This window comes from Lagenorhynchus albirostris, chromosome 15 (assembly GCF_949774975.1).
Source record: "Lagenorhynchus albirostris chromosome 15, mLagAlb1.1, whole genome shotgun sequence".
Taxonomy (NCBI): Eukaryota; Metazoa; Chordata; class Mammalia; order Artiodactyla; family Delphinidae; genus Lagenorhynchus; species Lagenorhynchus albirostris.
Window position 1 is genome coordinate 74,505,542 of NC_083109.1, and position 26,367 is coordinate 74,531,908.

Sequence of the window (26,367 nt, forward strand, 5' to 3'; positions counted from 1 at the left end):
GCAGGACCCTGCAGGACCCTCCTGGGTACAAAAGCCTTTCTGTGTCCCCATTTTCTTTGTAGCAAAGAGGTTTCTGCCTCCTAGACCTTCCCTGAATACCAAAGGACAGATTCAAACAGTCACTAATTAGAAAAGCGAGGGAATGCAGAAACAAAGGAAGAGCAGTCAAGAAACAATAGTGCAGCTGTGGGGCCGGGTCCTGATCCTCCTCAAGGGATACGTGTAACAATATACCTTTGAGTTCTTCTGAAGGAAATAAGAAGCCAACTCTAATATGCCACCTCAAAATATGACTGTAGGAAACCAAAGTATGTCACCCCATATATGCCTCTTTGGCATGAGGATTATTTTGAGAAACAGAGGACATAGAGGAAGCTCTGCAAACAGAGTATAAGTTATCTTCTTGTAAGGGAAATTAACATTTATAAAGAAAATTTCCACTTGAAAGGGTGTTTCCCCCTCTGTACCAGGAAGAGAGGATGTCTCTAAATCACAAGGGACTCTTGGAGAAGACATGGACTTAAATCTGCATAACAAACCTTATCTTTCCTTGTTTACTGTACTTTTCCTGGTCTTCTTCCCATAAGTGTTCTCCTCCACATCCTTCTTCCTTTGTTTTAGCAGAAGATGATATTTAAGCCCCAATTCTAAGCCACCTCTGAGTTGATTCATCCCTGAGTTTCTCCCAGGTATATATGACATATACATGTCAATACATTTCTGTCTGCTTTTCTTTTGTTTATCTGTCTTTCGTTACTGGGTACCAGTCAAGAACCTAGAAGAGTAGAAGAGAAAACTTTTCCTCTCATACAGCTTCTGTTTATTTTTTTCTGTCCTGTGTGATCAAAACTACTTAAGAAACAGGGACCTCATGATATTTCACTATCCCCCCCAATCCTATGGTCCAACACTGCCATCCTTGTCTATTTGATGGAAAGCTCTAAGTCCACCTGTGTATCTGAGGGGCTCACCTATTGCTCTATGCAGCTTTTAATTTAATGGGAAAGAGTTCTACTTTCTTTGGTCCTGGAGCAATCAAAGATCAGTCAGATGTTAGTCTTCTGATACACAGAATAGAGACCCACTACATCTGTGGTGGAAAACGGACCAGCCAGCTGCTAAACCTGGCAGCAGGTCTGGACGACCTCACACACTGAGCTTTGCTGTGGTTACTCCATGGCAGGATGGGGTAGGTGATAACAGAGGCCCTACTGGGGAACACAGCATGGCTTCACAGAGTGGGGGCAGGGGGTGGCTGTGTGCCCTAGCTCCCACTGATGCCCACTGTTTGGGATAAAATGTCATGAGCTCCTTTCTCCAAAGAGGCTTATTTTAAGATGTAAATGCTATAGCACCAACATTCCCCCCTTGCCAGGCCTCGCACTTGATTTTCGAGAGTGTAGGAAAGAACTAACTCAGGTAAATGGCATTGTACGTGCCACCTCCCTTAAGCTTCACAGGAGCCCCGAGAGGTAACAATCTCTGCTGAGACTTCTCATGGGACCTGAGGCTCACTGAAATGAACCAAGACATGTAAACAGATAGGGCAGGGGATTCCCAGAGAAAGAGAATCAGGCATGGCTTTCTTGACATGAGAGAAGCCATTTTTGGCCTAAGCCATTTTGTGATCTAAGCCTGGCCACACAGTGCTTGTTCTTGAACAGGTCTTAGTAGTAAATGATTACAAGGTAACAAAAGAATGCAGAAACATTGCCTATCATCAGGCAATAGCAAAGATAATATATCAGTTGTAAAGACTCCAGTTCTGGTTTTTTGGGTTTTTTTAAACATCTTTATTGGAGTATAATTGCTTTACAATGGTGTGTTAGTTTCTGCTTTATAACAAAGTGAATCAGCTATACATATACATATATCCCCATATCTCTTGCCTCTTGCGTCTCCCTCCCTCCCACCCTCCCTATCCCACCCCTCTATCCAGTTCTGTTTTAATGGTAAAGATTAGCCTGAAGCTCAACCACCAGATCTACGGGAACCTAAGGGATGATGATGTTGACTTTTTCTGACCCTCATGACTTCAATCAACTAAAGCTCGAACTCGACCGCCCAAGCCCCTTCGGGAGTATGCAGGTACCCTGAGCTTAAAGCTTCCCCACCTTTGCTGTGGAGGGAGACACTGCTTTGGGAAAGATGCCTGGGGTTCTCCTTCCTTGCTGCTAGTAATGAATCCTTCCTTCTTCTGACCTTTGGCTTGGTTGTGTCTTCTGGCTTGACACCCACCAAGAGGCAAACCCAGTTTTCAGGTAACAGACAGCTAACAAGTCATGAGGCCGAGGTTTGATCCAGGTCTACTTGGTTTTAAAAGTCTGACTTGTTCTCTTAGGCAAACAGGACTATCTTTTAAAGAAAAGTCATGGCCTGCCCAGTGTGGTGTTTGCCCAGTGGGATCTGAGGTTCCAGATGGAACACCCTTCCCCGACCCAGGCTGGGGAGCCTGAATTGCAAGACAGCTGTCTTCTCTGTGAGTATTAACTCTTCTTGTCCCCCAGGGTCTGGTACAGTGCCTGATTCACGGTGCTGTTCAAGAAATGTTTGCTGAATCAACAAACAAGAAGATGAGTAAAGACTCTGATTAAAAAACCAACCCCCTCCCCAAAAGAAACCTGGAAAGTATTAATACTCATGGGACATATTAAGTTATTATATAATATTTTTGAATTGTAATATGCAAAGGTTTATAAGGGATTAGCAAGTCAGTTACCGAGCTGGGGTCAGACAGAAAAAGTTCTTTCAAGAGGGATGTGGGTCAATCAGTGTGTCTGCTGATGTGGACAAAAGGAGCCGGATGAAGGCACTCAGCATCCAGTGAGGACCTGATGAGGGGGAGAAGGCTGCTGAAAAAAACATGAAGTGGTCCAAAGGAGGAAGATGGGAGAACATCCTCCCATGTTGCTCACTTCCCAGCCTTTCCACATCTGCCCTTTCCACACTATCTTACATGGAAAGGATAGATATTAGTGAATATTTTAGAATCAAGTTTGCTGATTACCCAGGTTACTCTGCTAGACAAATATCTAGAATATAATTATGAATGATGTTCAAAATGAAATTGGTTTTATCTATGAAACAGAAACAGAATCACAGACATAGAGAACAGACTGGGGTTGCCAAGGGGAAGGGGGTTGGGGGAGGGGTGGAGTGGAAGGTTGGGGTTAGTAGATGTAAGCTATTATATATAGAATGGATAAACAACAAGGTCCTACTGTATAGCACAGAGAACTATATTCAATATCCTAGGATAAACCATAACAGAAAAGAATATTAAAAAAAAGAATGTATATATATGTATAACTGAATCACTTTGCTGTACAGCAGAAATTAACACAACATTGTCAATCAACTAGACTTCAATTTAAAAAAAATGAAATCAGTTAGCAACACCCCCAACTCAGCCAGCCACTCTCAACTTGCATTCGTGCAAAAAAATACTATGTTTCAGGCTGGGGACTATACCTTAGAAAGATAACAATAACTAAGGTAAGCATGGCTCCTCCTAGAGTTCAGAGTCTGGGACTCACTGAGCCACCAATGAGAACAGAGAAAATGATGGATGAGACACATAAGAATACTAAGACTGATGGAGAATCAGGGCCAGGTTCTAGGCAGAATTGACAACCTTTTTAAGGCATATGGAGGAAAACTGAAAAAAAGCTACCCAGGATTGAGCAGAGCAAATATTCTGACTATACTTCATGAAACAGAACTTGCCAGGAAAAAAAAAAAGCAATGTAATTTACTTTTGCTCCAGAGCCCCTGAGCCTGTACCCAATGGAGATTCCCATTCCCATGAGACACTGAGCTAAAGTAGACAGAGGGTCACCTCTGCTCAGCTCAGCTTGTACAGCTCCTCAGGGACAAACCAGAAGCAAATGTCAATCAGTAAAAGATGTTACTTTCTTTCAATGGACAATACAATGAGAACACAATTTCTTTTCCAATAACCATTATAAAAGTTGATCCAAAAAATCTTAATAATAATTTAAAAATCATCACAATGCAGTTTAATCAAGAAATTAAGAATGAAGGCTTAACATATAAAAAAAAACTAACATTTAAACATTGGTTATAAAAAATACTTCTAAATAATTCTTAGATCAAAGAGGAAATTAAAAATTGAAATTTTACACTATTTACAAAATAGTGACAACTCTAGCACTACATATAAAAACTTATGAGCTGGGGCTTCCCTGGTGGCGCAAGTGCTTGAGAGTCCGCCTGCCGATGCAGGGGACACGGGTTCGTGCCCCGGTCCGGGAAGATCCCACATGCTTCGGAGCGGCTAGGCCCGTGAGCCATGGCTACTGAGCCTGCGCATCCGGAGCCTGTGCTCCGCAACGGGAGAGGCCACAACAGTGAGAGGCCCGCGTACCGCAAAAAAAAAAAAAAAACAACTTATGAGCTGTGGGAAGATCTGTGCTCAAGAGAAAAACACATAACACTAAAGGCTTTTGCTATTAAGCAAGACAAAAGGAAAATAAATGAACTGATTTTTTCAACTCAGAGGCATAAAAAGCAAGAAACCAAGGGTAAAAGAAGAAAAGACAAAACAAGTTGTAGAATTCATATCCAGAGAAGAATAGGAATTGATAAATAAGGAGTTGGTTCTTTGAAAAGGGAAATGAAATAGATTTTAAAATTAAATCTAATTTTAAAAGGAAAGAAAAAACATATAAATGCCATGAGGACTGAGAAGGGGTTTTGACCACAAATATAAAGAAGCTTTTAAATGTCTTAATGACAAATGAATGGCAGAAATGTCAATCCAGAAAGCTTTCTGAGACAGGAGAAAACTGGCATAGACTATTCACTGAAAAGCCTGGAAAAGTCATCAAGAATTACTGTCCAAAAAGGCACTAGACCCAGACTGTACAAGTACATTCTGTTTATTTTTTGAGGAAGAGAAAATGGCATGAAATCTAAAGTAGCCCAGAACATAAAAGAAAATGCAAAAGTTTGTAATTTTCTCCAAGCATGTATAATGCTCATGATAAAAGCAGTAAATCCATCAAATACACCTTGGAAACATTATGCTAAGTGAAAGAAGTGGGTCCCCCAAATACCACTTTCTCCATTTACATGAAATGTCCAAAGTGGGCAAATCCACAAAGACAGAAAGATTAGTAAATGAAGGACTGTGTGGGTCAGGGGAAACGAGTAACAGATTTCTTTAAGGTGACGAGTATGTACGAAAATCATGGTGATGGTTGCACAACTTGCTGGATATACTAAAAAACATTTAATCAGACACTTTAAATGGATAAAACATATGACGTGAATTATATCTCAACAATGCTGTTATTTAAAAAAAAAAAGACAACACACACGAAAGAGAAGGCTACGTACAAGTTTCACTGATCAGTTGAGGGTTGAAATTTTTAACTAAAATACTAGCACCTAACACACTAGGACCAAGTAGAATTTATTTCAGGGATACAAATATGGCCTTATTTTAGATAACTGATGAATATAATTTAAAATATTAATAAACCAAGAGAAAAAACATATAATTGCCTTCATAAATGCCAAAAAGCCATGTGAAAATATTCAGTATGTATTCCCAAGAAAAACTCCTACTAAATTAGAAAGAAAATTTCCCTAACTTGATATCTCTTTAAAACAAATATCCAATATTAGGCATACTGGTGAAACACTCAAAGGATCTCATTGTCAGGAATGAAATAGGACCTGCTGAAATAAAGACCACCATGCATATTCAGTACTGTTTGGTAGATTTCACTTGAGACAATAAAAAAGTTAAATATAATGAAAGGAAAGAAAGAGGCAACATTATGTTTATTCGTTCGTAATGTGATGCTTCACCTTGAAAAATAAAAACAAGAAAATCAGCAAAAATTATTAGAATTATGAAGATTTCAGAAGTGTTGTCAGTTGTTATTTCTAATGAAAGCTTTTTATTAAAGTAGAGCAGAGATACAGAAAAGTGTGCAAATCTCAAGTGTTTGGCTTCTGTCAATTTTCACAAATGGAACACACCCATTTAACCATTATCAAGTCAAGAAACAGAAGGTGACCATTTTCCCAGAATCCTCCTGTGTGCTCTCTCAGTCATGACCCTCTCGTTACCTCCCCCATTCTGAGTTCCAACACTGTAGATTAGTTGTGCTTGATTTTGAAATTTATGTAAAAAGAATAAAACTGTATATAGACTCTTTGGGATCTAGATTCTTTGATTTAATAGTATGTTTGAGAGATGGGCATGCTTTTTGTTTTGAAAAAAATAGCATGGATATCCTCAGATAATTAGAGAATATATCACATTCATAAAACAAGAACTGGGTGCTGTAACAAAACTTCAGCGAAAGAACCAATAAGAGCTCCGGAAAATTGAAACGCAAAAGCAGAAAAAGAAAGTTTAGAAAATAAAGTTAAGGAAATTTCCCAGAAAGTACAGTCAAAACACAAAAAATTAAAAATAAGAAAGTAAAAGATAAGAAAATTAGAGAACCAGTCCAGGAGGTTCAACACCCAAACAAAAGGCGTTCCAAAAAATGGAGAACACACACACACACACACACACACACACACACACACACACACACACCCGAAGAATATCAACCACGAACATGGGTTTCCGTTGGAAAGTTCTAACGAGGGTTCAGCATCATGGATAAATGTAAATCTCTCCCAAAGCACATCATCATGAAATTTCAGAACACCTGGGATAAAAGGATTTCTAAAAAGATAAAGAAAAGTTACTTTCAAAAAACCAGGAGTCAGGATGGTCCTGGACTCCCAAATAGCTATATTGGAAGTGTGGAGACAATGGAACACAGGAGGGAAAATCATTCCAAGTGGGAAGTGGGAATCCAGATATTTTTAGGTATGCAAGGACTAAAAAATTTACTTGAGGAGGATTCATCACTAAAATGAAGGAGTAAGTCAAGAAAAGAAAGACATGGGATCAGGACACAGGGGATCCAACACTGGAAAGAACTGAAGGGGACCCCAGAATCTGTGTTCCACTGGGCAGCCAGTCCTGATGGAAAGGGTCAGAGCACTCTGGAAAGTCTTCTTCAAAAAAGATGAACTGGACAGAATATCTAATGTGGCTGAGAGGATTGAGAGAGAATTCAGACAAGAGGCAGAGGGTCTGGGGTTGAGTTAGTGAAAAGTATATAGAGCCTGAAGTAAGCAAACAGACAGAAAGGCAGTAATTAAGCATACAGAAAACAAAAAGCTGTGCCGGAAAAGGGAAATAACCTTGTGTGAATCAGCTGTAAGTAGTTATAATAACGTAAATATTAAAAAATGATCTAAACAAAATTACAATATAATTATAATGGAGGATGGGGGAAGGAACGAGAAGGATGTGTAAATAGGGTTGTGGGTGTGGGTGAGTGATAAAGAGTTATTACATCATCTTTCGTAGTAGGAAGTTAAGAAACACACCTACATCTCAAAAAACAAGAAGTAGAACTGTAAGTATGTGGCGATAGAGAGGTAAAGAAAAGGATCATTTACAAGAGTGGAGAGTGGTGCCTCTAGAGAGTGAATAAAGCCTTGCAGAATATATGTTTGACTTTTTAAACACATCCATATATAATTTTTATAAAACTACAAAATAATTTAAAACATGTACGAAACTAATGAAATATTAATAGCGGTTATCACTAGGTGGTGTGATTATGAGCAATTATCTAATCCTTTTTTTATTTTTAAATTTTTCCAATGAATATTAAACTTACAATGCATACATAATAAATTTTACCATGAATAATTTAAAAAGTATTGTTACAATGTGATTTTTAAATTCTCCAGTGTCCTCGTCCCTGCCCCTTGTTCTTCTCTGCTGGGCTGGAAGACAACATCTGGATTAGAAGCAGGGCAGAAAATTATTCTTATTTCTTCCATTCCTGAAAGCCTATAGACAAATTATAGAGCTCTAATTTCATGGCTGTCAGCCTCAGCTCTTCCTTCCTCATATTCTTCGGGATTTGAAGTCTCTGCAATTTCAAGTTTCTTCATGCCAATATTCCAGTTTTCCAGAGATAACAAGATTTAAGTTTTCTTTTTTTTTCTGGGCACAGTTACTTTTAAGAAACTACTATAGGGTTTGGGAGAGGAGAGTATGGAAGTCCTGGTCACATAAAAATTTACAATCAATGAGACCACCCTCCTTCACAACTTAGAGGCATGAGAGTATATACAAGGGGATACATCAAGACTGGGGTTAGGAAGGTCAAGGTGGCCATTTGGAGTCAAGGAAGGTTTTATACCAGTCACAGAGGCACAGAGGTGGCCTGCACCACAGGGTGCAGCCCTTCATTTTTATTTTTATTTTTTTTATTTGCTTTTTCGGTCACGCCAAGCACGACATGCGGGATCTTAGTTCCCCGACCAGGGATCAAATCCGCGCCCCCTGCAGTGGAAGCTTGGACTTCCACCAGGGAAGTCCCAGTTCAGCCCTTCAAACACAATCACCGCATTTGAGGGTCCCAGCAATTTACAACCAGAGCTCAGTGATCCATCGGGACACCAGGAACCCAAAGAGCGATCTTGGGGCTGGGGGCAGGGGCGCAGCAGGCCAACAAAGAAGCAGGATTCAGAGGTGTGATTCCAGGGTAGGCAGGCACTGCAAACATTTCTAGACACCTAGGACTCTGAGTGGATGGCTGGTATCCCAAGAGACAGACTGGCCAGAGTCAGAAAGGCCCCGGCTCTCCGGAAGCCAGGAGTCTATGAACAGGGCACACTCGTGGACTGGAGCATGTCAACGCGGGGACGTCAATCCAGAGCCTCATGATCACAACAAGGGCCTGTGGGAGCAGCGCTGGTGAATGGGATGAAGGGGATTCTGGCAAGGATGCCCGGAGGTTCATGGTCCAAGATGTGAACCCAGCTTCTCAGCTCACAGCGCAGCTGCTGGTTTTGAGCCTTGACCCCCACGTCAGACATACTGGCCCAGGACCTAGAGTGGGGCTGGGTGTGTGAACAAGAAGGTAGGGCGGGGGTCTCGGAGGAGCCGGGGAGAGAACAAGCTAGGGGATGAAGGGCAGGGCTGACCAAAGACACGGGTCCTCACTGCTGTCTCCACTCGTCCTCCAAACCCTGGGTGATGCAGGGCCTGGGGAGCAGCTCTCCTTCAGAAATCCCCTTTTCTTTGCTCTGCAAGAGGTAAGGCCTTCAGGAGGTGATGTAAAGCTCAGAGGAAGCAGACCATGGGCTCTATAACTGGAGAGAAAGCCAAGTACTGGGGCTGGTGCAGGGAAGAATTAAGAAGCGTTTTAAACAAAGGCCCATGGTTTTCCCACCTAAGATCTCATAGGGAGGGGACAAGGGACAGGAAGGTGGGGAGAGGGGACATGTGCCCAGGTTTGGTCCAGAGACATGGAGAGATGTGTTTGATAGTGAAGTTGGCACAGAGGGTGGAGGGGGGGACTTTTGCTCCCATTTCCCATGGGGACTGTGGAAGAAGCCTGCCTCACAGGTGGGCCTCATATCCATATGGGGCCCATCTCATCTAAGTGACCATGATGGCGCAGTGGGGTCGTGTGGCGGGAGGCTCAGTTCCAATGGAGAGAAGGGGGAGGCCGAGTTGAAAGCCAGAGGAGCAGCTGAGGGTCCCCCTCCCAGTGAGATGAGCTTGCTGGGATGGGTGGGGGGAAACATCACCTAAGCTCAGGTGTCTGCAGCAAGCATGGGCTACAGGGACCCAAGGCAGACGGGCCCTCATCAAGCCAAGGAGTCAGATCACAAGTTAGGCCAGCTGCAGACATTGGCCAGTGACAGCAGTAGAGCCAGGAGCAGCCAGGAGGGCCGAGGACACTGCCCAAGGGAAGAGGAGACACACAAAGACCCTGAGGCTTCTGCTCAGCCATTTAGGGGGAATAAGCCTATCTGTCCGCACATACCCAGAAACCATCTGAGACGAGTATTCTTTCCTGAAGAGGCCGCGCATTTCCAAAGAAATGACCTATTGTCGGTAACCCAAACCCAGCAGCAGTCCCTAGATTTCGGAATTGGCCGAGTCTGGCGTATAGTACGGGCTCAATCCATATCTGCCAGTGAGTGAATGAATGATTGAATATTCTGCTCTTTCCTGTCCAAGACATTCAATTTAAAACTAAAGAAATTGGGGCCTCTCTGGTGGCACAATGGTTAAGAATCCGCCTGCCAATGCAGGGGACACGGGTTCAAGCCCTGATCCGGGAAGATCCCACATGCCACAGCAACCAAGCCCATGCGCCACAACTACTGAGCCTGTGCTCTAGAGCCCGCGAACCACAACTACTTAGCCCATGTGCCACAACTACTGAAGCCTGCGCGCCTAGAAACTAGAGAAAGCCTGCGTGCAGCAACAAAGACCCAACACGGTCAAAAATAAATAAATAAAATTAATTAATTAATTAAAAAAAAGAAACTGAAGAAATTTGCTAACAACCTAATGGCAGATGTGATATTTTATCATTCATCTCCACCTCAGAGCATTTAATTGAGACGAGGGTATCAGAGGCCAGGCGAAAAAGTGCATGTTCACAACCTTTCTTTGGCCTCATTGCCTTTTTGCTTCCATTTACTTCATCATCACATACATCAGGGGAATGGGGTGGTATATACAGAATTAAGAGCAATGTCTGGATTAAGAGCTACTGTCAGTTCGTTTTTCAGTACAGATGAAAGCAACTTGCTACAAACCTTTACTGAGGGATGGCGAAATCAATGAATACATGAATGATGAATGAACGCATTAATAAATAAATAGATACCACACTACTGGCTTACGATAAATTGAATTTGGATTGGAGATGGGATCGACCTCTAACGTAAAAAGCTGCCACTTGCCAGGAGTCATTCTCAGAGCCCTTCCCTCCACCTGAAACTTCAGGTATGGCTGGAGCATGGGAACTGCTCACCCCACAGCTGGTTCTGTCTTGGAAACCGCCCGCAGCTACCAAGCACGCCACACTCGGAAATTCAGTGTTAATCAAAGACACTCAAGGGAACATTTTTCTCCTCTTTCCTTTAAGTTAAACTTCTTAGGAGCCTGGGGTCCACTGAACTTCATGCATGGAAGTCAGACTCCAAAATACTGACTTGGGCATCCTACCAAGTCTGTAAAGGGCCTCCTCGGTGGGTGAATTTTCCCAGGCTTTCCACACTGCCCGGTTCTCAAAATGTTTTGAAGGGGCCACTGCTCCATCATTCAGAACAGGTAGTTACATTGTTTAAACCAGTAAAACAAGCCTCTCTGCTGCTATGAGGATGTGCTACCAGGGCAGTTTAAGACACAGGAGCCTGGAGTTCAGAAAATGAAACTCATTGCTTCTTGTGTGCTTGGTTGCAGAAGCTATTTTTAGAGCCACGTTGGCAGCAAAAAGAGTGAAGACTGTGACCTTAAACTCCAGAGAGACTGCAAAATGTCAGCCCAAATTTCCCTACTTTGGGAAAGTCTGGGTAAAAACTCCTGCAGCCTTAGAAACAGTGCTGGGTCCCAGGCAGAAGAATGTCTCAGTGGCCAGGAAAGCAACAGCAAATGGTCACTTGTGTCGGCGGGGCAGCTGACAGTTCATTATTTGGCAGAGAAGGTCGCTACAGGCTCTGGAATCAGTGCTTATGATGAATTTCCCGAGCTCGGAAAGAAAATTCTATCTGCTTTCTCTCCAATCTAAGAGAAGTGAAAGAGTTATGTGTTCCTGAATTTCCATAAAAGAGAGGAGAATGGAGCCTTGAACATAACAAACACTGTGCCAACTGGTGAGGCCTGATAAGAAGTAACCAGTCTTGGAGGATGGAAAGTCTTCCAAGTGCTACTTGCGTAAATGGAAAAGGCTGTTTGGGTTTGAGAACAAGTTATAATCTGCAGCTTAGCCATTGCGTCCAAAGGATCCGCTAAAAAACGACTAAGGAATAATTAATTTTGCACCCTCCTCTAGTTACTTTTTGGGCTATGAGGGTGGAATAGAAAAAAAGGAATGGGAAGACAGGGCAGGAGAAAAAAGGAATATTAAAGGGCCCAGCTGACAGCACATTCTCGTATCATCTAGAAAGGAAGGATTAAAGCTATCAAAATTAACGGCTGGAGCCTACCCCTCTCCGCAGTCATACCCATTCAGCTCCATCCAAAGAGGGACCTGAACCTTATTGTTCTTCCCCCCGCTGGATCAACTTGCTACAATTCATGGTACTGCTGCTCCCCTATTTATGTCCAGGAATAACTCAGGAGCCGGACATTTAACTCAGAGCTAAAGCGTCTTCCATTTTTAAAAATCCTTAAATTTAAAGTGAAACTTACCTGCTCTTCAGCCCACCACACTGAACCTCTCTGTGGGCGAGGAGGAAAACCTTTCCAAATTATTCAGATTCACCTACTTGGCTGCTGTGAGCTGTCACGACACAGGTCGGTTGACAGAGGCAGGATGATGCTCGTCAAGGCCGAGAACGGTTACCCTGCAAGCTTTGCTCTCGCTCCAGGGCGCTGCCTGGGAATTCTGCTCCCAAAGGAAAGGTATCTAGCAGCGCTATCAATGTGTCATGAAAAAAGAAAAATTGATGTACCCAGGCTGGTGTTGAAGGTACAGAGGTGATGTCAAAAAATACCATTAATTTCACCCAAAAGCAGTGTGTTCACCATTGAATAAACGTATTTCATTTTATAATGAACTGCCTCCCTCAAGGGATTGACTTGGGAAATGTGGGCCCCCTATTTTCGTGTGCAAATCCCCTGGCATTAAAAATGTCTCTCCTTGGGGCTTCCCTCGTGGCGCAGTGGTTGGGAGTCTGCCTGCCGATGCAGGGGACGCGGGTTCGTGCCCCAATCCGGGGGTATTCCACGTGCCGTGGAGCGGCTGGGCCCGTGAGCCATGGCCGCTGAGCCTGCGCTCCGCAAAAAAAAAAAAAAAAAAGAAAGCCTCTCCTTAAAAGAGAACCCTCCTACACTGTTGGTGGGAGTGTAAATTGGTGCAGCCACTATGGAGAACAGTATGGAGGTTCCTTAAAAAACTAACAATAAGGCTACCATATGATCCAGCAATCCCACACCCAGGCATATATACAGAGAAAACCATAATTCAAAAAGATATATGCACCCCAGTGTTCATTGCAGCACTACTTACAATAGCCAGGACATGGAAACAACCTAAATGTCCATCGACAGATGAATGGATAAAGAAGATGAGGTACATATATACAATGGAATATTACTCAAAAAGAACAAAATAATGCCATTTGCAGTGACATGGATGGACCTAGAGATTATCATACTGAGTGAAGTTCAGCCAGACAAAGACAAATACATGATATCACTTATATGTGGAATCTAAAAAGAATGGTAGAAATGAACTTATTTACAAAACAGAAATAGAGTCACAGATGTAGAAGACGAACTTATGGTTACCAAGGGGGGAAGGGGGTGATAAATTGGGAGACTGGGATTGACATATACACACTACTACATATAAAATAGATAACTAATAAGAACCTGCTGTATAGCACACGGAACTCTACTCAATACCCTGTAATGACCTACAAGGGAAAAGAATCTAAAAAAGAGTGGATATGTGGATATGTATAACTGATTCACTTTGCTGGACAGCAGAAACTAACACAACATTGTAAATCAACTAGACTACAATAAAAATTAATTTAAAAAATGCCTCTCCCTGCTAGCACCCAGGGTTCTGCTCCTTATGTAGGATACTAACTCAAGGATAATACAATGATTAGGTTATTTGTCATAATCATCCAGCTGCATGAATGCCCAGATAATAAGAAAAGGGTTATAGGATTCCCACAGTGAGGCGCAAGGTTTGCTCTTGTAGGCTACAGAGGAACAATAATAACGATAGCACCAATAATAATAGCTAGCATTTTCAGGCATCTTACACGCATTATCTCATTTAAGCATCACAACCACCCTGTAAAATAGATTATCATCCCTACTTACAGATGAAGAATCTGAGGCCCAGAGAATTAAGTAGCTTGACCAAGTTTTCATAGAATGGGTCTGTAGCACATCTAGTTTTTATACAGAGAAGTAAGCTGAGGCTCAAAGCCAGGTGCCAAGTCTAGCCTAGAAAACAAGTCTTTGGACCTGGGCATGTTCTCTCCACCCCATGATGCTGTGGACACTTCAAGTCATTTGAGAACAACGTGCTCCCAGCTGTTGGGGTCAGGTATTCTTTGAGCACCAAGAGAAGGCAGCAGTCAGCTATGGAGGGCTATGCAGAGCAGACAACTGGGCAGTGACGTCCTGTGTTTCCATGTGGACTGTACCTGCTGTTTCCATGTGGACTGTACCTGCTGTCACCAGGAAGTGACAAAGTTGAGGTCGATGCTCCTTCAACGTCTCAATCAACTGTGTTCTTGCTGAGGCGTTCTTTCCAGCTAATTGTCTGACTACATGACCAATGTTTTAAAGAAATGATATGTCTTCCATTAGACAGTCTTACAGAAGGGCAACCCCTACTCGTTGCTTCTTCAGCAGTCATTGTCATCCACTGAGTTCTCACTGGGGTCTCAAAAATATGTCGACGTGGATAAATTTGACAAGGACTGTGGCAGAAGGAGAGCATCCCCCATTCTGCTTAGAACAGAGGTTTATACACAATAGGAATCAATCAATGTTCATCAAGCCAAGGAGGGAACAGACGGAGCACCGCAAAGCCACCCCCTATTCCCGATCCCATTTTATAACGATGCTTCTTCTGGAGGAGCATGAAACCCCACGGTTGACCAGTACTGACGGAACCAACACCTTCCATCAACCGGGCTCCTCCAGGATTGTTCCCAGAAGGAAGCATGGAGAGTTTTGTAGAGGTTTTTAACTGTAAATTTCCCCCGTGACTTGCTTCTGTGGAACTCTATTAACCGAAACATTTAATTATCTACAATACCTCACGCCATAAACTCAGAGAGTTTACAATTAGAGCTTTTCAACTGAAGGACCAAAAGCTTTGTTATGGAAATTTTCCACTATTGGAACAATATACCTTTAAATGCTGGGTAGCTTTTATGGATAAGAAAATTAAAAGCTCATTTACACAGATGGTGAGTGACCCACCTAATGACACAGACCCTGTTGGTGGCAAAATGGAACAGGTCATTCCTGTTACTGGTAGACTCTGAGGGCAGGAAAAGATGGTGGAGGATGGCTAGCTCTTCTCTTATGATTTTTCTCTTCCTGAATTGTGAAAGGCTTCCCTTGGCCCCTGAGCTAGATTCCTTTTCTGACTCTCCTTTCCTAGACCCAAAGGGAAGTCCTAACCACTGTGGTCTCTAACCCTGTCCTCTACCCACAATGTGCTGCACTTGGCCGGCATCATATACAGGCCCAGGTTAGTCAACAGAATCGGTGGGGCTGTCTCTGTGAGACATTCAACTTCTGCCCAGGATGCTCCTTGGTTTCCGAATCCCTGCTTGCGATTCTACCATGACAAATTCTGCTGCTCTGGGATTGGACCCCAGTTTGATCTCCTGGTGTGTTCTCTGTGCTGCCCCGCCACTTCCCCGAAGAGGGAGGTCCACACAAGGCTCTGAGCCACGGATTAATACCCTAGTGTCTTCATCTTGTTGCAAGATTGGCCACCTGCCATCTACTGATGGCCACCAGCTCCTAAGGTAGAATTCACATTCCATACAATTCATCCACTTAAAGTCTACAATTCAATAGATTCTAGTATGTTCACAGAGTTGTGCAATCATCACCCAAATCAATTTTAGAACATTTTCATCATGCCCCCCCAAAACCCTGTACTCATTAACAATCATTCCTCTCTCCCACTCCTCCCTTAGCCCTAGGCAACCACTATTCTACTTTTCTATCTCTCCCAATTAGCTTTTTATTCATTTTCATTCCAGCTCATTGGAACAGTGGATTGAGTCCGGGTTCCTCCTTCTGTCTTCTAGAGCTCTCCACAAAGTGGGCCTCCTGTTTCAATCTACTTAGTCTTCCATCTTTCCTCTATTCTTTTTCCCCTCCACTTTTTAATGCACATTCTCTACCTTCATCTCCTCACCAGATGCTAAACACCCCATCCTCATTGTGCTGTCAGTAGACGGGTAACTCAATGGACTTGAGTTGCCCAAACGCTGCACATCCCAAAGAAAGAACTCACCCTTGCCGGGCTCCTGGAAGTTAACCACTAAACCCTTGGAATATCCTGCCCGGTAAGAGTGTCCAGGAGGCCCTGGGCCATGCTGTATTGGCTTAACCTCTGCAGGGGGAGGTGGGGAGGAGCCGGAGACCAAGGAGCCAAGGTTGGTCACATGTTTGCTCCACGCCTACGGGACTGACCCCCAGTAAAAACCAGGAACGCTAGGGCTCCGGCGAGCTTCCCTGGCTGGCAACGCTTCATCACGTTGTTATAAATCATTTCTGGGAGACTGAAGCTCTGTCCGTGCAACTCCACAGGGAGGGGGCAACCGGAAGCTCACGCTCGGCTTCTCCTGGACTCAGTCCCATGCCTCTTTTTTCTTTGCTGGTTCTAATCTGTATCCTTTCACTGTGATAAACGATCAACACGAGCATAACAGCTCTTCTGAGTTGTATGAGTCCTTCTAGTGGATCATCAAACCTGAGGGTGGTCTTGGCAATGCCAAACACACTCATGTTCACTACTGTACCTCTAATTGTGTCATCTCCCACATTTTCACTCTGCCAGTGAAAATCCCCTGCAGCTTGCAAGGCCCACAAGTCACCGCTTTTTCAGGAGGGACAGCACAGTGGGGAAGGGCACAGACTCTGGACCCACTAGCACCGAATCCCAGCTTCAGCTCTTCCTGGGAGTGTGACCTTGGGTAAAGTGCTGCCCCTGCGCCTCAGTAGCCACGCCTGTGAAATGGGGACGACCGCAATACTTATCTCATAGGGCTAGTATGAGGGATACATGGATTTGTACTGCGTAAAGCAAGAGAAAAGTGCCGGGCACGTAGAAAATTCCAGTGTTAGTTATGATTTTGATAAGCTTTCCCATCCACTCCACTCACAAAGCTTCCCCCCTCCTACAAATCCACACTTACCTGCGCTAAAGTGTGATTATGCACAGTTGAGCCCTGTGCCTCCAGCTAGTCCAGTAACTCCCCCAAGAAGATCATGTAATTTACCAATACTGTCCCCCCAGAAGTTCCCACCACGAGGCTGAGCACACAGTTGGTTCCTAAAATATATTTGCTGAGGCATAGGGACGATAGCTCTATTTCCAAGTCTAAGACAATCTGATTTTTCACTTAAAGATCTCCTCTCAGCAAGCCGGTCATCTTCCTCTAGGGAGGAAAAAAAATAACCTTCTTCTTTTATATACATTTGTGCACAGAATGTGAGATTCCAGCAACTATACATATCCAGGACAGCCCTTTCAACTCCCAGAGTCTAACAGGCTCTAATGGCTCCTGTACCTTATAATTTATTATCAAATTATATGTTGGATTAAGGATTGCTAATTGTTAACCGTCAGCTTGAATTAGTTATTAATGAGTAATGTCGCTAATTACAGGGTCACCTAACACAGAGCAGGCAGGCACCGTTGGCACGTCACAGAAGACGCCTGACTCAGCTTCAGCCAGTGCCCTGAAAGCACCATGCTGTAAACCTTCCCATCTCTGACGACTCCATAGACCTTCCCTCCCCTGGTAAAAGTCACGGGATATTACAGCTGGAAAGAACTGTGAAGATCAGCGGTTCCCAACTTGTGAGCTACAGAGCTCTGAAGGCTGCTGAGCTAAGGCAGGTTCCCATGACGTCATGGTGCCTTCAGGCTAAAGATAGTATATCCCTCTTTCTGACCTTTGCTACTATTTTTCACATATATGGACATAATACTATGAATAATACAATTTAAGTTGGTATCGAAGCACGACGGAATTCATAGTAGTTTTTTGTCAAGAAATCTTCATGGACAATCTATTGATTTTATATTTCTGGGCCCCCAAGACAGCCAGCGATTCGTTTTTGGGTTCTAGGTCAGCTCACCCATTTCCATCCCTCTTGGCAATTATGCCAGACCTTTATTTATCATTTTTTCTGTAGCCCCCGACCCAAAATTTCTCTCTCTCTCAGCAGTGATTTCGTCTCTGAATTCATAATGTGGGTCACACAGCATAAGCTCTCTCTTCCTGCTCTTCAAGACCAGACTACAATTCACGTTCTTGACCCCATCCCCTACTGCCTCTTCAGGGTCCTGCTTTCCCAGTCAGCACTCTCCCTCCTTTCTGTGTCTTCAGACCCTCCCTCTCTCCTCGCTTCATGCCCTCAGCTGTATGTACTGTGTTAAAATGAGACCTTTCACGTCCACATCTGGGCTGAGAATGTTCAGGCAATAGATGCTATACTCAAAGAGATCATGCAAAAAGTTCAAAGCAGATCACCAAAAGGCAGCTAGCTGCCTGATGAGGATGAGTAAGTGGAGTCTGGGAGACGAGTGTGTCAGGGAGAGATTCCCTGGAGCGAGGTGTACCCTGAATCCCCTTCCCCAAGGGGAGAGGGTGGGCATCCTACCATCTCACCCCAAGCCTGGTGGTCAGCACTCCTGGCAGTGGAGAAACATACTCACTGGTAGCCTGACTCATGCTAAGCAAGTGAAAAGTGGTCAGTGGAGCAGATGGGGGCCCTGTGTGTGAGAAGTCACCTCTCCCCTCCCACGCAGGACAAAGTTGTGTGAGTCTTGGAAACCAGATACGGAAGCCAGAAAGGATGTTGACCTGTGACCACGTTAAGGTGCTCACTATAAAAACTCACTAGAAAAAGGAAGGAAGTACTGACACCTGCTGCAACACGGATGACCCCGAAAGCCACATACTGTATGATTCCACTTATAGGAATTGTCCAGAATAGGCAATTCCATAGAGACAGAAAGACTGGGAGCTGTCAGGGGCTGCGGGGAGGGAGGCATAGGAATGCATAACGGGGGAGGCAGTCTCATCCTCTTCCGAATCGTGCACGAACCCTGACTTCTCTTCTGAGCCTCGGATGTCACTCATCCATTCGTTTGTTCACTAAATGTTTTCCGCATCCCTACTAAGTGCTAAGTACTCATTAGTCACTGGGGTTACAGTAGAAAAAACCACAGGCCTGGCTTCATAAAGCATATAGACTAGTAGCTGATACAGAACGGTAAAGAAAGGCTCTTCCACGGGAGAACCAGGTCGAATGTCTAGCAGTGGTTTGGCCACACGGCTCATGGGATCTCAGTTCCCCGACCAAGGATTCACACTGGGCCCTCAGCAGTGAGAGCGCGGGGTCCTAACCACTGGACTGTCAGGGAATTCCCTTGCAGTGGTTCCTAATATAAGCCCTGTGGATAATAAGCAGGTTGGCTTCCAGGCATCTCACAAATGCATGAATTACATGTGAAGTTCTGTTCACTCATACATGGTCAGGAGTGAGGTGATTATGGCTTTCATTAGATTATCGAAGAGGTCCTCGACTCAGAAAAGTTTAAACTCCACTGGTCTAATGATAGGTTGTTGACGCGACATTAGAGATGATGTCACTTTGGAGAAAAATCGGGGCTTAAGACATAGATTTGAGAGCCTTCTCTGCACAGAGGTGAGAGCGGGGTCAGCGCTTCCCAGAGTCTTTGACTTAAGAGTCTCGGCAGCAGAGGACTGTGACACACAACAGAGGCGGCAGGGGATCTCCGATGGCTTAACTCAAGCTCCAGGAAGTCCAGCCATGTTTCTTCCACAGCTTTGAGTGACACTTTCCCCAAACCCCTCAGCCCCACCATAATGCCACAGACCACAGGTGCCACAGCTCCCAGCATGAGAACCACGGACTAAGGCTGTCCTTGGGAATGACCGAGGTCTTCATGGAGCAAGTGTAGAGCACAGACCAAATTCTGGGGGTCCGGCTGGTCAAATCCACTCTAGAAACATGTTTGGCCCTCATAGTTTTGAAGAAGAGGGATTTATTGCCGGTATTTAGAAGTCAGGAGATTTCACAAAATGATCTGAATTCGTGTCTTTTCTTCAAAGTCTGAGGACTGGACAACGCCGGCCCTCTGTGCTCCCGTCACCATCACGGGGCGCTGGCAGCAGCTGGCCCCTTGGGCGGGGCATGTGTTCTTCAGTCCCCACTGCCACCCCTCACACTTGGCTCTCCCCTCTTTAACGGCACCTGTCTACTCTCAATGCCTGAACCTCTGGTGTAGACAGAGAAGAGCAGAGGAAAAACCTTGGGAAATAGCTGTTTACCAAACAGGAAGAAAAAAGCGTTACAAAGGAAGAAAGAGAAAAAGAAGTAAAACAGAAAGGATATACATTCCCTTAAGGCAACATCTCCTATATCGTATGGCCTACTGGGAAGACTCAGTAGTTAAAGATTCATCCAATCTAATGTCATCTGGATGGTGAAAGAGTTCTCTTCATCCTACCCTTTACCAGAACAATCATTACTTTTAAAATACTGAGATCACAAGGAGGAGGGGGAACCATCACATCCTGACGTTTAAGAAAGAGTATTGTTGGGACTTCCCCGGTGGCACAGAGGTTAAGAATCCGCCTGCCAATGCAGGGGACACGGTTCAAGCCCTGGTCTGGGAAGATCCCACGTGCTGCAGAGTAACTAAGCCCGTGTGCCACAACTACTGAGCCTGCGCTCTAGAGCCCATGAGCCACAACTACTGAGCCCACGTGCCACAACTACTGAAGCCCGCGTGCCTAGAGCCCGTGCTCCGCAACAAGAGAAGTCACCGCAATGAGAAGCCCGCACACCGCAACGAAGAGTAGCCCCACTCACCACAACTAGAGAAAGCCCACGTGCAGCAGCAAAGACCCAACGCAGCCAAAAATAAATAAATAAATTTATAAAAAATAAATAAACAAAATAAAATGGTTAATTAAAAAAGGGTATTGTATCTGCTTAATAACATCAGAAGGGCCATAAAAAGTCCTTCCTACCATTAAATATCTCCATCAACTATTAACAAATTAAGCATTGCATAAGTTATGACACATTAAAAAGGGATCATCTGATTCTGTTGTGTACATCAGAGATATTAATGACTCATGATCACGACTCCATTGTCTTCGGTCTTTTTAAAACGCGTATTAATCCTCTGTTAACGTTACCTAAAGTACACGCTCAGTTTTCGCCTAGTGCCTCACATACTCGGGGATAGCTCTGTGTTCCGGGCGTCCCAAAGCACTGCACCGTATCCATTCCTTTTCCTCTGTCCCTAACACCACTGTTACACTTTCACTCCCTTACCCGTCATGGCTGGAGGTCAGCCTCCCTGTGTGTCAGGGATGAAGCAGTGCTTGGACAAAAATACGAAACTCACCGTCAAGCCATCGCTTCAAGATCTGAAGGCCACGGGGTCTTTAAGCACACCCCATTAATTTTGTGTTAATCGTGGTACAATACACATAACATAAAATGCACTGTCTTAGCCATTTTTACATGTACGCTTCAGTAGCGTTAAGTACATCTGCAGGACTGTGCAACCAAACTCCAGAAGTCTTTTCATCTTGCACAACTGAACCTCTACACCATTAAATAATAATTCCCCATTCCTCCCTTCTCCCCAGCCCCTGGAAACCACCATTCTACTCCCTGTCTCTGTGAATTCGGCTATTCTAGCCACTTCACATGAGTGGAATCATTTGGTATCTGTCTTTGGTGACTGCCTTATTTCACTTAGTGTAATGTCCCCAAGGCTCATCCATGTTGTAGCATGAGTCAAATTTTCTTTCTTTTTCTTAAGGCTGAATAATATTTCATTGTATGTACATGTCACATTTTGTTTCTCCATTCATCTGTTGATGGACATTTGGGTTACCTCCACCTTTTGGCTATTGTGAGTAATGCTGCTATGAATACGGGTGTACAAACAAACATTTCTTTGAGACCCTGCTTTCGACTCTTTGGGGTATATACCCATAGGCAGCATCGCTGGACCATATGGTAATTCTATTTTTAATTTTTTAGGAACTGTCATACTGTTTTCCATAGCAGCTGTACCACTTTATATTCCCACCAGCAATGCTCAAGGATTCCAATTTCTCCACATTCTTGCCAACACCTGTTATTTTGCTTGTTTTTATACAGTAGCCATCCTCATGGGTGTCATCTCAACCATTACATTTTAAATATCTCTGAAGGTTACGCTTTGGTTCTCAGATAACACCTTGGTGATGAGTCGACATTATTATTTGCAGAAATCCGAGAGCACAGCCCTGCAGCAGGACATGAAGACACTGAGCATCTAGGCTGGGCTGGGAACTGAGCCACGAGACATCTCCAGCTGAGCAAGTTATTAGCCCAAGATTACCTTCCTTGTTGCATAAATTTGCCCGTGAGTGGCTCTACCCTAATGCAATCTGTCAGCTTTCAATCCATGCCAGAAAATAAGAGAATATGCCACGGGGGGGGGGGGTCTGTCCATCTCAAAAGCCTCCTCTGGTTGATTAAAAACGTATAAACTGAGAAAGAACTTTATGGGTACTTGCAAAAAGTCCTCCCTCCTGTTCCACAACTGCCCCCTTTATACCAACGAACACTGTCCTGAAACGAGGGCAAAGCAAGACGGCCCCTTCCACCCCTTCTAACGTGGAACCACAAAGATACTAAGCCAGTTTCGACCCTCACGTAGGACTCACAGAAAGTACTGAACTGTAACCTGGGTATCATCTTCGCTGAAAATCAAAGCGTCTGTTGTCGGCTGAACAATATTCCCCATCCACCCCGCCCCCCAAAACCCACATCCTAACCTCTGGAAACGGCAAATGTTACCTTATCTGGAAAAAAGGACTTCACAGATATGATTAAGTAAAGGATCTTGAGAAGAGGGAGACTATCGTGGGTTATTCATGTGGACCCCAAATGCCATCACAAAGGCCCTTATGGGAGGGAGGCAGGAACGTCGAGGAAAGAAGGCAGCCACGTGATGAAGGAAGCAGGGGAGAAAGGGAGGGGATGTAGCCGTGAGCGGAGAAATGAGAACAGCCTCCCGAAGCTGGAACAGGCAAGGAAATGGATTCTCCCCTCCAGCCTCCAGAAGGACCCAGCCCTGTAGACACCCCGCGTGTAGCTCTCTAAGGCTCACTTCAGATCACTGCAGTACCTTTAGAAAGTAAGAGAGTACATTTCTGTGCTTTAAGCCCCTGAATTGGTGGTCATTTGTCACAGAGGCCACAGGAAACGAATACGACATCAGAATCCACCTACTTCATTCCCCATCCTTTGTATTTGAGCTTCCCAACTGGTACAACACGAGGGATCTATCTCCTCGCCTCCAGGGATGCTGGGTGGGGCCTGGGGCAAAAATCCTACAGAGCTGCCCGAAGGCCCTGGGCCACCCCAGCTACCATAGAAATACTGTCCTTCTCTACGTGCTCCCGCGTCACGGCGACTGTGAAGCATGCAAGTATGAAAAAGTCCCAGGAATTCATACCTTTCAAACGTCAACACTTAAAAGCACCTGAACACAGTTCAACAGATACGAGGAAGAATAAAAAAAAAGTGTGAGCCATCCTATCAATTTCCATCCTTCAGGACTGCTGTTCGATAAGCTGCACTGGAGAATTTTTAGCGAAAGAAGCAAAATGCAGCGTCCTCTCTCAGCAAGAAAACTTCAGTGGAAAGACACCCCAAATTCCTAAAGCAGCTATTTCCACACTGCAGTTCCATCCTCAAGTGGTCCCTTCCAGCCTCCCTCCCTCCCCCCTCTCCCCGGGTGGGTGGGGTCCTCTCTCCCCTGGGATCTGGGGACAAAAAAGCCACTGGAGCGCGTGCTTGGCACAGACCTGATGGGAAGGGAAGGGTCTCCGGCGTCCCACCAGTCTTTCGGGGGGCTGATGTACATGCACCACAGCTCCCAGCTGTACCCGTGGGCCGAGTTCTCATACCGCTGCACCTCGAAGGTGTCCTGTTTGATGTTGTCGATGGACGGGAGGATCACCCGCTTCCGGTTCTCCTGTATCCGCGAGAGAACTGGCTCGGCCCTGAAACACAGAGAAGCAGAAATAAAATCTTTCACCTGAGGTTCACCCGCACCTCCACCGGCCCAGACCCCAAGACCACAGACAATGAATAGAAGCGTCGTAGCTAAAGGCTGGGCAGGCTGGAACTCGGAGGGAAACTGGGCTCCCAAGTGGCTGCTCCAGCTGGATCAGGGGGCTTTTTTTTGTTGTTTTTTTTTTGCGGTACGCGGGCCTCTCCCGTCGCGGAGCACAGGCTCCGGACGCGCAGGCTCAGCGGCCACGGCTCACGGGCCCAGCCGCTCCGCGGCATGTGGGATCCTCCCGGACCGGGGCACGAACCCGTGTCCCCTCCATCGGCAGGCGGACTCTCAACCACTGCGCCACCAGGGAAGCCCTGGATCAGCTGGCTTTAAAGGAGCCCTGTGACGTGCAGCTCACGCCCTCACCCCTGTGGGGTTCCCACAGTGCTGCCTGCGATGGCATGAGAGGCCTGAAGCAGGGACTCAGAACACGAGGGCTTCTGCCCCAGAAAGTATGGCCTGTCTTTTATACCAACAGTGTCTAAGCCAAAGCTTAGACAGCTACGAGGAAGGATAAAAAAGTGTGAGCCGTCCTATCAAGACCCTCCTGATAAGGTTTGCATCTCCCCACAGTTTTTTGGGTTTTTTTTTTCCCTACAGTTTTGTACAGTGTTTTCAGTTTCCCCTCAGGCACTGGCCGATGCCTCTGGTTTTTTGTTTTCTGCTGGAGCTGGATTGCCTTTTCCCCAAATAGGTCACTTCTGCCCTTGATGGCCTGGTTTCAATAAGCCTTTCACTAGCTTCTTTGTGCGTGTGCCTATTTCAGTTGTTTTAATTGATTATTTAATTGATTTCTTAAAAGGGATCTAATTGGATGGGTTAGGGACGGCAGGCAGGAACTAACTGAATGCAAGGGCAGGCAGGATCCTGCCTCTCAGCTAGCCCGCCCGCTCAGGGCTACAGCAGGCGACAGGCAGGGACCTGGCTCTGGGTTTAAGGTGTAGCCCTGCCAGCCTAGGAGAAAGCAGATGGTCAGGCACCCCAGCCAGAGTGCGTCTCTGACGTAGATGTAGGAAGGGATCATTTCCCGTATTCGAGAACGAAAAGATGGCTCTCACAAACCAGGGCATTAATCTCCCTGCTTAGAACAGGGCGCAGGCTTTGGAAAGGAATCAAGTGAAAATCCCATTCCTCTGCATTATTTCGAAGAATAATGAGAACGCTCGGCCTCCATTCCATCTCTTTTCATTTGCATCTACTGAATTACCTGTTGGCACATCTCGTGTTTCTATTTAAAACGAGCAATAAAATATACCCTGGGCCATTTACTGCCTCCAATACTTTTGCACACACCTTAGAGACTGATAACCAAATGGGACTGACTTTCCCTGGTTTCTAGATGTGCTTCAGAGCTCCGCCCCCTCCAAGTCCTCACTCTTGTTGTTCTCCTCCAGGAATGCCCTTGTGCCCAGGCAGGAAATCTAGCCACCCACACAAGCTTCTCTAATCAAGTGCCACCTCTTCCAGGAAGCCTGCCTTTATTTCCCCCAGTAGAAGGCTCTCTCCATCCTCTCAACTCTTAGAGCATCTTCTCCATCATATTCAAGTCACCCTGATAACACGCTGTCTTTGCTGATCTTTGAACACACGTTTTTCTTCCTTATAAGCTCATGATAGCAGATGTTTATCAAGCACTTACTACTTGCCAGGCACCATTCCCAACATTCTGTATGAGCTGACCAATATAAATCTCGCAACAATCATATGAGGCAAATACTATGATCACCATTTTACACATGAGGAAACTGAGGCCCACGGAGGTTATGCCCCAGCCCACACAGCCAGCTGGAGGTAGAACCAGGTTTCTAACCCGGGTGGTCTGGCTTTAGGCCCAACCCCTAAGCTCCACAGCCTCCTTGGATGGGCCACCCTTCCCCTAGGCTGGTCTGGTGCCCTGCAGGTAGAAGCATTCAGCTCGGCCGTCACTGTGTGGGGGAAGTTACTGAGTGTCGGGCAGAAGACCCTGGTTCAAATCATGCTTCTGAAGCTGAGGAGTTCAGTCTCCCAGTCTGTGACAGAGCGTACAACCGTTCCCAGCGATTTGCTCCCCTGCCTCGGGACATCCCGCTGATGACCCCGAGGCCTGCGGTGTTTCCCTGCTGAGGGGCACGCTCTCCCTCAACCCCAATTAATGTTTAGCTTGGACATGTGACCTACTTTGGCCAACAGAAGGTGTGACCATGTCACATCTGAGCAGAAACTGTTATCCTTTTCCCTGAGCTACAAAAGTGGTACATCCTAGGCAGGGGTGCTCCTTGGGTCCTGGGACGCAGAGGCCGTATGGAGCAGAGCCACAGACAGACAACCCGCAGTGGATGTGCCACGTGGACAGGACGGAGATCGTTACTGCAGTGTGACCTAGTGAGAGTAGCGACACACTGTCTATCTGCCA

At 45.2% G+C, this 26,367-nt stretch overlaps 1 protein-coding gene across 1 annotated transcript in view; it reads right to left on the minus strand.

Annotated features, from left to right (window-relative positions):
- Positions 1–26,367, minus strand: part of GALNT17 (polypeptide N-acetylgalactosaminyltransferase 17) — a 447,370-nt gene that overhangs the window by 166,395 nt on the left and 254,608 nt on the right. The window contains exon 5 of the mRNA XM_060122908.1: positions 23,719–23,916. Within this exon, the coding sequence (XP_059978891.1) occupies positions 23,719–23,916 (198 nt within the window). The remainder of the gene's footprint in view (positions 1–23,718; positions 23,917–26,367) is intronic.